The 11066-nt window shown below is 48.7% G+C and overlaps 2 protein-coding genes across 2 annotated transcripts in view; one reads left to right on the top strand and one right to left on the bottom strand.

Annotated features, from left to right (window-relative positions):
• Positions 1-637: 637 nt before the first annotated feature.
• Positions 638-2778, bottom strand: LOC114509843 (cytochrome b-c1 complex subunit 9). Its single transcript, XM_028528393.2, has 2 exons — positions 2583-2778; positions 638-898 (listed from the first exon to the last, which is right to left on the bottom strand). The coding sequence occupies exons 1-2, from the start codon at positions 2730-2732 to the stop codon at positions 860-862; spliced, it is 189 nt and encodes a 62-aa protein (XP_028384194.1). The 5' UTR covers positions 2733-2778; the 3' UTR covers positions 638-859.
• A 299-nt stretch (positions 2779-3077) lies between these two features.
• Positions 3078-11066, top strand: part of ZMAT5 (zinc finger matrin-type 5) — a 24881-nt gene continuing 16892 nt past the window's right edge. Inside the window, exon 1 of the mRNA XM_028528843.2 lies at positions 3078-3178. The gene's annotated coding sequence lies outside the window, so the exon portion shown is untranslated. The remainder of the gene's footprint in view (positions 3179-11066) is intronic.

The raw sequence follows: 11066 nt of genomic DNA, 5'->3' as shown, positions 1-11066 counted from the left end.
GAGTTCTGGGCTGCAGCCCAGAAAAGTATGGCAGCTGACCCAAAGACACTCAGCAAGTTAAAGGCTGAATGAAGACTAGAGTGTGGGGCCTGGGTGTCCCGAGACGCTCAGCCAGGGTTTTTTGCCCAGCTAAGGCCACAGCGCTTCCCCATGGCCAAGCCAGTTAGCTGTCCTGTGTATGATTTAAGAATGGAATTACCAGTTTAATAGACGAAATTGAAGTTATTATGCTTAACTCTAGCTTGTTTTATTTGTTAGGTTTTAGGTATTTATTTTTAGAGAGAGGGGAAGGCAGGGAGAAAGAGGAGGGAACATGGATGTGTGCGAAAATACACTGACTGGCCTCCCTGCACCTCACACACACCCCAACCAGGGACCAGGCTTGCAACCCAGGCACGTGCCCTGACCGGGACTTGAACCAGCAACCCTTCACTTTGCGGGAACGATGTCCAACCAACGGAGCCACACCGGCCAGGGCTCTAGCTCTTGTTTTGCAAACCAGGTTTGGGAGTTAACAGGAAACCCAAAACAATGGAATCTGCCCTTCAGATACTTGCAGAGGACTTGGAAGTGGTCTCGGGTAAGTGACAAGTGAAGATGAGGCAGAGTCAACAAAGCACCCAAAGCAGAGCAGGTCTCGAGGAAAATTTACATTTATTTGCTGATGACTCTGACTAAACATACTTCAAACACAGCAGAAGTGAAAGAGTCTATCAGGTGAAGCCATTTCACAACAGCTACGAGCAGAGCGGTCCATGGAGCGTGATGTGAGCATCATCTCAGGCTGAGGCCCTGGCTCTGGGCAAACAGCTGGCGGGTGGACCTGGTCCTTCTGGCTTTCATGGGAGCCCCCGAGGATCTAGTTCTCATACTTGTGCTTGATGTGTTTCCACAGCTTCTATGTTTTAAAGACAAGAGCCACAGACTTTTAGTTTCACCTCTCACATTTTACAACTTTACTCCTACTACTCTGGCCTCTAAAACAAGCTTGAGAGAAACTCTTACCACGTCCTGACAGTTGCAGTGGGCAAACTGGAAGCAATGCCAGGCTTGCTGCACATTCCTAATGTTTATAAAACGCTCTGATGCTCTCAGTCACCATGTGAAGTAAGCGGGAAGAAATAACACTACTTTTATAGGAAACTGAGGTACAGAGACTGAGGAATCGGCCCCAAAACACACAATTATTAAGGAACAGAGCCTGAAAGATGGCTCATTTCTTCAACTCCCAAGTGTAACTTAGGAGGTTCTAAATGCCGAGTCCCCAAATATTACACTTCACATTAAGCCACTCCTAATTTCTTCAGAACTACAATCCTTGGGTCAGGAACTAGCTGGGCACTCATTCCTAAACACACACACAGATGACAACATACTCAAGCGCCTTTCGCAAACACTGGGAAAGGGTAACTGCTGGTGGGAGATGGAACCGTGGCAGCACTTTTACAGGAGCAGAAAGTCGCCCTGGCCACAGGCAGTACAGCGTCAGTGAACAGAGCCCGCCTGGGCTGTAAGGGCAGACAGCTATGAATTAAAAACACGAGTGAATGCTGGGACAGGGCTATCTGCACAAGACTTCTCCTAGTGTGAGCCACAACTTAATGATCTAGAGCATGCACAGCACTTAGCACCATGCCCACCACACAATGCATCTAAAAGATGTTGGCTCTCCGGAGAATGCCGTTCTTGTCCGCCCCATCTTCCGCCCAGTGGTGTTACCTTTGTCCTTCCTTCTCCTAAGCTCCAAGGGCCCTTCTTTTGCTTCTGTAACCTGCTTCCCGAGCCTACACAACCCAGCTGGCTCATTTCTACTACCTTTGTAACTTTCTAAATAAACTTCTATAATTTGAAAAAGTGAAAATAACAAAAGATGTTGTTATTCCCTACCTTATGCTCCCACTTTCTCCTGAGGAATGCAACTAATGCTATTTTGAATGGTACTACCTAGCAGGTATTGTAGCATCTTGTTTATAACTCAAGTAATTCTCACAATAATTCCGAGGTAGTCACTGTTATTTCTATTTCACAGATAGAAATGATGCTCAGAAATGTTAAGAATCCTGCCCAAGTTTAACGTCACAGTTTTAAATAACAAGGCCCAGTATTTCCACCCAGAGCTCTGATTTCACAGCTCCCACTCTTAACCATAATTAATACCACGCTGCCTGCGTGGGAAGCCTTAGTAACTGAAAGTGCTATCTGAAAAGGCCGACACAATGTCTAAGGAGATGCCCTTTCTGTGATCGTTGGCAGCTTGAATCTGCCCTTGAAACCCTCAGAAGAGGCAGGAGGTCCGGGTCCCAGCCCTGACTTGCCACTGACTTTGTTTTTGCTTCTCCAAACAGAAAAGCGTGAACGTGGGAGACAGCATTATTTACAACCCCTGCAAAGGGGGAATCTATTGACTTCGTTTAACGTTTTAGGAGTCACACCGAGCGGAAAGGACAGACGGCAGTCTACAGACAGAAGATGCCCAGGGTTTACCCCTCTCCCTTGTAAGGGTACACTGAGTCCCACCCCACCTCCACTCCCACTGTCACCCCTCAGGTGGGTCCAAGGTCAGGGATGGCCTAGGCCCTCACCCCCTGGTTGATCTGTTCGTAGATTGCGTCGGCGCCTTGATCAAAGGCGCGCTCGAAGAACAGGGCGCCCACGGCGATGGTAAGGGCGAAGGTGGACGTTCTGCGGAACAGCAAGGAGTACAACCTCCCACTTAATGTCGGTGCCGCCATGTTTCTCCGCTGCCGAAGTCGCGACACAGCGCCTGCGCCGCGGCCGACCTTGCTCTCCAAAGGCCCTCAATGTGAAATACTTTATGGGATATGTAGTCACTCTGAATCTCGGTGCTCGTCGTTTTGAATCACGGAGGTAACCGATGGCTTTCGTGGAGAAAAAAAAGTATCATAAGAGTCAAATCAAGGCAGCTCAAATTGTTTTATAAGATTTATTATACAAGTTTACTCCCAACCATTTCTTCCTGATTGACTATTTCGAACTACAACACCCAGAAGCCCTCATGCTACTTCCACCTCCCCATGTCCTGTTTCAACTTTAATTCCCAAAGGTTTCTGGGAAGGAAGGACTGATACCCAAGGAAGGACTACGAATCCCAGCAAGCAGTTCGCGACGCAAGGACCCAGGAGGAGGAGCTCATATCCAGCGGTCCGGGCGGAACCAGGTACTTTCTTTGGCCAGACGTCGAGAGTCGAGTCTTAGGTTCCTTCTCATCACTGGAAGGCTTAAGCACTCTTTCTAAGTCTGGGCTCCTCGCGGCGGGCCGCACTATTTAACGGGATGGAAGTGGCTAGTGCAGCGAGGGGTCCTGACATCTGGGTCCCGAGCTCATCTCTCTTCCTGTCTCCTCTGTCAATCCCAACTTCCCCTGGATCCCAGTTGGATCCTGTGGCAAAAGTCAGGTCCTGAGGGGCTTAACCCCTCTGCCTGGCTTAAGGGGAAGGGGCAGTCCTGCCCGTACTTCTTACATCCCTCATACCTGGGCTTTAGAGCTGAGAACCCTGGCCTGCAAGGCAGGAGAACTGACACCATAATCCCTATTACAGAATAGAAAGAGCAAGGGCTTTGGAGTACTAGGGCCGTTTAACAAGTGGTTTTTGAGTGCCTTCTCTGGACCATGCACCGGGGACTTAGCAGAGAACAAGTACCTGCTCATGGAGTACTCATTCTTCTGGGTGTGGATGGATGGGGAGGAGCAGTAACGACAAACAAGTAATGTTTTGAAGAGCAGAAGACAGGTTGATTGGGGAGGGGTGATGGTGCCATTTTAGCCAAGGTGCCCAGGGTGACACTTAACAGGAGACCCGAATGAAAAGAAGCAGGTCAAACAAGGAAAACCTCGATGCAAAGGTCTTGAGGCTGCTGCAGTCCTGGGTTGTTTGAGAGGAAGAAGTAGAGTGGGCTATGACAGGTGGGCTGTGGTCAGCGCATATATGCCTTATACCCTATTGTAAGGAGCCTTGTTTTTTCTAATTGCACTGGGAAGCCACTGAGGGGTTTTAGGCTGGGTCGTGTTGTGCTCTCATTTACATTTTATTGTTATCATTCTGGTTGATCTCTGGAGAATGGACTGAAGAGGGGAAGTTATCTTGGGTCAATTGACGCAGGATGGTTAAATTAGATTAAGGTTTGGAGTAGAGTAGTGATCAGATTTTTTTTTCCTCATTGCCTAGTTGTATAATTTTTGTTTTACCTTTGTATTTTAGGGGAAATGTTAACTTTTGGAAATGGGCTGTATTAAATAATTGGTCCTTCTTGTATATGTTGATTTAAGAAAATACTTTGAGAAAGGGGGCAAGATACTTGTGAAAATGAGAAATATATCTATGTATATGTAGTATATTGAGGGCAGGGATGTCCTTGTTTTGAATGTGTTTTAAATACAAAATTCTGTTTTTCTCTATTTCATTTTTTCCCCACTTCCACTTATGGCTCCTTTGTCACCATTCTTTGCCTCTCAAGCTTGTGGCATTTGCTTTTTTTTTTTTTTTTTTTTTCCTCCTTACCACAGGATAAGCAGATCTCTATCTGAAAGGCAGTAGATGAGCAAAGAAAGCAGCCAGATCAGGCAGCACTTGTCTGCTGTGGCTCCACAAGGACCTACGGCCTGAGCTCTGCAGGCAGTTAGTTCCAAAACGTGCCTGTGGTCCCCTCCATCACAATGGCTAATCCACTCAGTTACTTCTGGCCCCAGTCAGATTTGGGAGGTATTTGGGGTGGTAGGACAGACAGCACAGGCTGACAGATGCATGTAGGGTGTGCAGAAAAAAAGGAATCAAGCACTAAGTTTTGATCTCAACAGTTTAAAAATCTATGGGGATAATCCCAAGTTCTGTTTGGCCATGGTAAATTTGAGCTGTCCCTTAGAGTCAAGTGGAGATGTCTGTGGGCAGATGGGGATTTGGAACTGATTTTCCGGGGAGAGGCCTGGGCCACAGGTAAAACCCACTGGCACAGGTGTGGCATTGGAAACCAGGGACTGGATTCAAGGCCTGGGTCTGCCTCTGACTTGTAAAATGAGCGGTCATTAGGGGACTGGGAGGAAAAAAGTGAAATGATGTACACCCACAGTGAGTTCTCCTTGCTATGGTTATTTTCTGTTTGCAAAGCATCCTAGTAGCCCCTTGGGACAGGAAGTTGTGAAGATTCTGGGAAAGAATACTTACATCTTGCTAGCAACAAATCTGGCCGATGGGAAGTTCAGAGGAGGGAGGACTTCTTTTAGGTGGGATGGGTGGAGAAGACCACAGACAGTAACGCTGTTGTTTTATTTGGTTTTATTTTTGCCTTTTTAGTTAATTCATTTTGGAGCAACAATTTTTAAAAACGTAATTTTCTGTAAGTCATCAAATTCAACTTTGAAATTATTATTCTATACATAAACCGAGAAAAATGAGAAAAATGACCTGAACTTTTCCTTTGATTAATGTTGAACAAACTAAATTCCTTTAAACATTCGGCCCTATTTACAGCCTAATTGCATTCCCTTACACATTTAATTCCAGTTATAAATATAATATATTTGATTTTCTTTTTAAGTACTTCAGATACATAACATAGCAAGCATAATTACCCTAGGGTACTTAAACAGTTACTAGAAAACCTAATAAATTAAACCTATAAACTGTGCATTTTAAGTTCTTGTAAACAGTTCAGTACCTTTTTATTTGGTTAATGTTATATATTGATATATATTGATTCTAAAAAGAGAGAGGAAGGGAGAGAGAAGGGAAACATCAATGTGAGAAACATCCATTGGTTGCCTCTTGTACACGCCCCGACTGGGAATCAAACCCGCATGCTAGATCTGTGCCCTGACCGGGAATCGAACCCACAGCCTTTCAGTGCATGGGATAATGCTCCAATCTACTGAGCCTCATCTCTGGGCACAGTTCAGTGCATTTAATAGACAGTCAAATTCTCTTATGTTACTGTTTCCCAGCCTGGGAAGCTACAAAAATACATCTCTGACATGAAATTAGGACTTGGGGGGCACCTTTAGTATTTTTATAGCACCCCAGGTAATCCTGATAGCCAGTGTTTCCAACCACTGATAACCTCTCAGTGTAAAATCCCAAGTGTAATATTAATTACTGACCTAATTAATCAATTATCTAGCTGTATATTTTAACTTCTATGTTTTAAATTGGAATCACAATGCTTATGCGTCATATACTCAACACATCAAATTCTTTTTAATGTCACTGATACTTTTAAATACCAAGTGTCCACAGACTATTACTAAATTCAGGACAGGAACATAAATATGGAGTGGGGGGCAGAATAGATTTACAGTTGTGAGTATGCAAAGCACAGAATTTAAACTTGTATGTTACTTAGTAATTATTGTATTATTTTCCACATGAACAACTGTAAACCCGCTTTTGCTCCACCCTATACAATGAGTTTGATTTGTATTGCTCCCTCTATTTGCAGTTCTAAATTGTCCTGAAGCGTGACAGCACACATAGCTAGTAAGAAAACAGTTTTATTCACTCCAGTGAATTATGTGTAGCATGCCAATCAAGTTGGGGTTACCATGTCAGCAAGCTAACCAGTTTCTGACAAGGACACACATCGGGCGGGGGCTGTGTCTACCCGGAGTCACTGTCCCGAGCGGAGGCTCGCCTTTGGATGCAGGGAATGGAGAGGTCAATGAGCAGAAGCTCGTTCCCCCATGCTTTGGTTTCTTAGCAGGTACCTACGGACAGGTGCTAGACTCACTGGTTCAAATGCAGATTTCTGCCCTTGCCCCAGATGTGCTGGGTCAGAATTCTGGAGAGCTTCCAGGAGACTTTATTTTTAATAAGCTTCACAGAGGGAGCCATGGAAAATTTTGAGCAGGAGTTGTTTTAAGGGGGTTGATCTGATGATGCCCAGAGTGAGTAAACTGCGGCGGGGGTGGGGTTGGTCCTGGTGCGAGAAGGAGAGATCTGATTGGGCAGCAGTGATGGTGATAATGGAGGGTCAGGTGGTATTTGGAGCCCAGACTCGGAGGAGGAGGAGAGGGAGGCACAGGCGGTTCTGAGTCTGGGTATCTGGTTCATCAGCCTCCTTCAGACTATTTTTACTTTTCCTATTTGGAAACTCTAGCCTCCTGGGACCTGTAACTATCTGATGAGAAACCATGTCTGTAGCCTGCAGCTCCCTCCCTGGAGCCCGATTTGGGTTCAGCTGACCTTTATGGGCCAGGTCTGCTCAGAACCAGGGCGCACACTATCAGCCTGCAGCCGGGGGCTGGGGAAAGGTCTGCCTGAGATCCCTCTCCAGGGTCATCCTGGTGAGCCAGGCCACCAGAGCCATCCATGGTATCTCCTACGGAAGAAGGAATAGTTTCCCACTTTTTAAGGGAATTTTGGGGGGTGATTTAAAAACAATACATGCTCAATGCAGAAAAATAGAAAAACACAAAATGAAAAAACCACATTACATGTAACTCTATTACCCAGACACAACCACAGCAAATACTTTGTGTCTGCTCTAGTCTTTTCATGCGTATGTGTTGGGGTGGGAGGTTCTTTCTCCTAAAAAAAATGCCATTATATTATATATACTGTTGTGATAATGAATCATTTTTATTTACAATATGGAGTGAACATTTGTCCATATGAAGGAATCATTTCCTTTGTCTTGGTTTTTTATTGCTGTGTGGTATTCCATCAACCAGATATGGCTCATGCCCTCCTCCTGCATCTGGCCAGCTGTGGCCACAGTTCTGTTTTTTGAGGGTAAGATGAGGACAAGAGGCTTTGTGCATCGTGTCACTGAGCCTCTGGCCCTACCCACTCAGGGCTCTGGGCAGCCTGCTGTGCGTGTGGTGAGCACCGCCTAACTGTCCGTTGTTCTACGGTTGGACATCTACATCTCAGCTTTAGGACAAGCTGCATTGTGGCAACCACCTTGGTACCTAGATCTTTGAGATCATCTCTGATCATTTCCTTGGAGGAATTCCCTCTTGGGTGCGGGTGCCCCTCTTGGGTACCCCATGGCGCAGAGCTTGTTACCTAGTGCTGTTACTGGGGCACATCTGTCAGTCACCCTGGCGAAGAAGTACACCTTCTGGTGAGGACAGTGACTTTGTGTCATGAAAGGGGAATCCCAGTCGGGCAGAGAGGACGTGCTCAGCAGATGTTCGGCTGGTGAATGAGTGGGCGCAAAGGGACCCGTGGAATCTTGGGGTTGTGCGTGTGTGAGTGGGGAGGGTGCAGGGGTTCCTTTGACTTGACTCAGGAGTGGGGTTGGTTTTTGTTTTTTGGTTTTTGGATACAGGGCAGTCTGTAGCCATCATGGATCGTAAAGTGACTTAGTTTTCTCATGTCTTCCAGTGCGTTCACTAGCTGTTGCTACATAAGAAGTTACTCCAAAACTTGGCAGCTTAACACAACGAGCATTATCTTATACTGTTTCTGAGGGTGAGGAATTTGGCAGTGGCTGAGCTAAGTGGTTCTGAGTGGTTCTCAGACTTGCACATGAGGTTGCAATCAAGCTGTGGGCTGTGCCTGTCTGAAGGCTCGACCGGGGCTGGCGGCTCTACTGCCAGGCTTACTCACGTGGCTGGTAACAGGAGGTTTCAGATCCTTGCGGCGTGGACTTCCCCGCAGCGCTGCTCACAGTATGCAGCCGGCTTCCCCCAGAGCAGGGGGCTGGAGGGAGGGAGACACCGTGAGGCAAGCCGCAGCGTGTTTTATAACTTGATTTCGGAAGTGACATACCGTCATCTCTGCTTTACTCTCTTAGTCATACAGAACTCTGCTACAGCTTAGAAGGGAAGAACACTCGACACAAACAAGAGGAGGGGGTATCGTTGAGGCCACGGCTGGCCGCCACATCCACAAATGAGCACTTTCGGCATGTCAGGCACTGTGCTAAGCACCTGGCAGGCATGCTTCAATCCTCAATGTAATCATAGGAAGTGGGATTATTACCCTCATCTTCCAGATGACGCTCAGAGGTTAAGTGGTTTGCTGAGCGTTTCACAGCCCGAGAGTGGCGGGGATGGGATTCAGACCCGGCTGAATGGTTAGCATAAGGGATTGACTCGGTGATCTCTGTGACGTTGCGCCAGCTCTCCCCCTCTGTTCTCCAGTCCACCGTCTGTTGCCTTAGACTAGCATTTCTCTCAGTGGGGCCTGTGGACCCTGCAGCAGAGCCTCCCTGGACCCTGGCCCTCTCGCAGGCCTGCCAAGTTATCAGTTGCTTGGCGTGGGCCCCCACTGCCTGACACCCCTGGGAGTAAGGTGATGGCTCCTCATTCCAAGGGGCGGAGCTGGGCAAGGTCAGGATGAGAAAGCCATGTGATTGCTATGAACACCAGGTCATCTGAGGGAGGCCCCTAACATATTGGGACTCGTACCAGGGAAGACATCTGGGTCTTCTTGGCACTTCTGTTGGAGCTGGGTCCTAAGTGGGCAATCTGTGGGCCACCCCCACAGGGCAGCTCTGATGCCATCTACTCCAGACGGCAGGCATATGTGGCGCTGGGACATTGCCATGCTCCTAGTGGGTGTGCAATAAAGCCATCCCCTGGCTGCGGTTCGCTGTCGACTTGGGGTCTGGCAGCGCCATAATTAGAAGGAACGGCAGGTGAGCTTCAGGGCTGCATGTGGTGAGCACAAGTCCTGGGTAATTACCGTGTGTGGCCCAGCCCCCGGCCAGAGCTGAGCTCTGCCAAAGCCAGCTCTGTACCTGAGACGCACACGATGAAAGGAACCAAGAATATCAACGGAGGACAAATGTCTGCCCCATGGCGGCCTCACAGCGGAGCAGGGAGATGGGGACAGAAGGGGTTCTGGGGTCAGCCAGATCCCAGCATGAGTGAGTGCTGTCTCTGGTGCGCCTTGGCTGTGGGGCCCCGGCACACGGCCTCACATGAGCAGCGGGCTCCATGTGAGGGTCCTCAGTGCCTCTGGCCCACCAGCAGTGCTCAGGCTGAAGAGCAATGACCATTATCAGTGCCTCTCCCAGCCTTGGCTTTGAGCGCATCGGGAGTATTCCTGAACCTGTGTCCACATCTGTGAGTGGGCACCTGCTACAGGGGGTCTCGGGAGGATTAAATAGGAGAATGAAAGCCAGAAGCCCAGCACGCAGGAATCAAATCTGAAGGTGTCTTCCCTCACCCTCCCTCACCCCCATTCTCTTTTATTCTTCCTTCTGTCCCGGGGTGTCTCTCAGCTGGTTGGTAATCTCCTCCTTGAGCCCAGACGACTGAAGTCGGGAGCCACGGGGTGGCCAGGTGTGGTCTCAGTCAGTAGAGGGGGCTCCGCTGGAGGCTGGAGCCCCACGGGGCGGGTGGCGGCAGCACTGAGAGACCTGCCTTTGGGGCCATGTGTGTCTCTCTTCTCACTGCCTCCTCTTTGCATTCCCGTCGTTGTCCCTAGATTCAATCCTGAGGAAAGGGGGCCTGGCAGAGGTTGTGAGTGAGCACAGGGTGGGAGACCTCGGGTTCTGCAGGCTCCTTCCACCAGCAGCTGTGCCGTAGTGTGGGCAAGGCCCTGTTGCAGATGCTGGGTGTGGACGGACAGACAGAACTCTCTGCTCTCATGGAGCCTGTATTCTAGTGGGGAGGCAGCCACACGTGGCAGCAGATCAGCCCGTGAGAAGGCGAGATGACCCGTGGGAAATAGCAGGTTGTCAGCAGGGAGGAAGTGCCCGCACTGGTGTGCGCCTGCAGTTGTGCCTTTGGCTGCGGTTTTAAATCAGGTGGTCAGGGGGTGCTCACCAGGAGGCTGAGGGGATGAGGCTTCTGGACAACAAACAGCAGCAACAGTAACAGCCTCCACTGGAGCATGAACTCCATGCTAGGCATCTTAGCCTACCCCTACCTTGGTAAATCCCTGGCAACAGTGGGGCCCCCCTTTTATAGCTAAGGACAGACTCAGGGAGATGAAATAACTTTCTAGAGGTCACCCAGCAGAGCTGGGACTCGAAACCAGACCTATGTGACCCCACAGGGTCGTCCCAAGGAGCCATTCTGTCACCTGGCAAATGCTGCTGCAACCATGCACCTGGGCCCTGGGACTGGGTGGGTGGTTCCACCCGTGTTCCCAGCAAGG

The sequence above is a fragment of the Phyllostomus discolor genome, chromosome 13 (genome assembly GCF_004126475.2).
Source record: "Phyllostomus discolor isolate MPI-MPIP mPhyDis1 chromosome 13, mPhyDis1.pri.v3, whole genome shotgun sequence".
Lineage (NCBI taxonomy): Eukaryota > Metazoa > Chordata > Mammalia > Chiroptera > Phyllostomidae > Phyllostomus > Phyllostomus discolor.
Note: the sequence above shows the minus strand (reverse complement) of the source record. Positions and strands in the feature narration are given on the sequence as shown.

Bases quoted from the DNA above. Each gene is read 5' to 3' on its own strand.
- LOC114509843 (XM_028528393.2), bottom strand. From the start codon at position 2,732: ATGGCGGCACCGACATTAAGTGGGAGGTTGTACTCCTTGCTGTTCCGC. The intron at 899-2,582 runs GTGAGGGCCTAG...TTTAAAACATAG, and splicing joins ACGAACAGATCAACCAGGGG to AAGCTGTGGAAACACATCAA.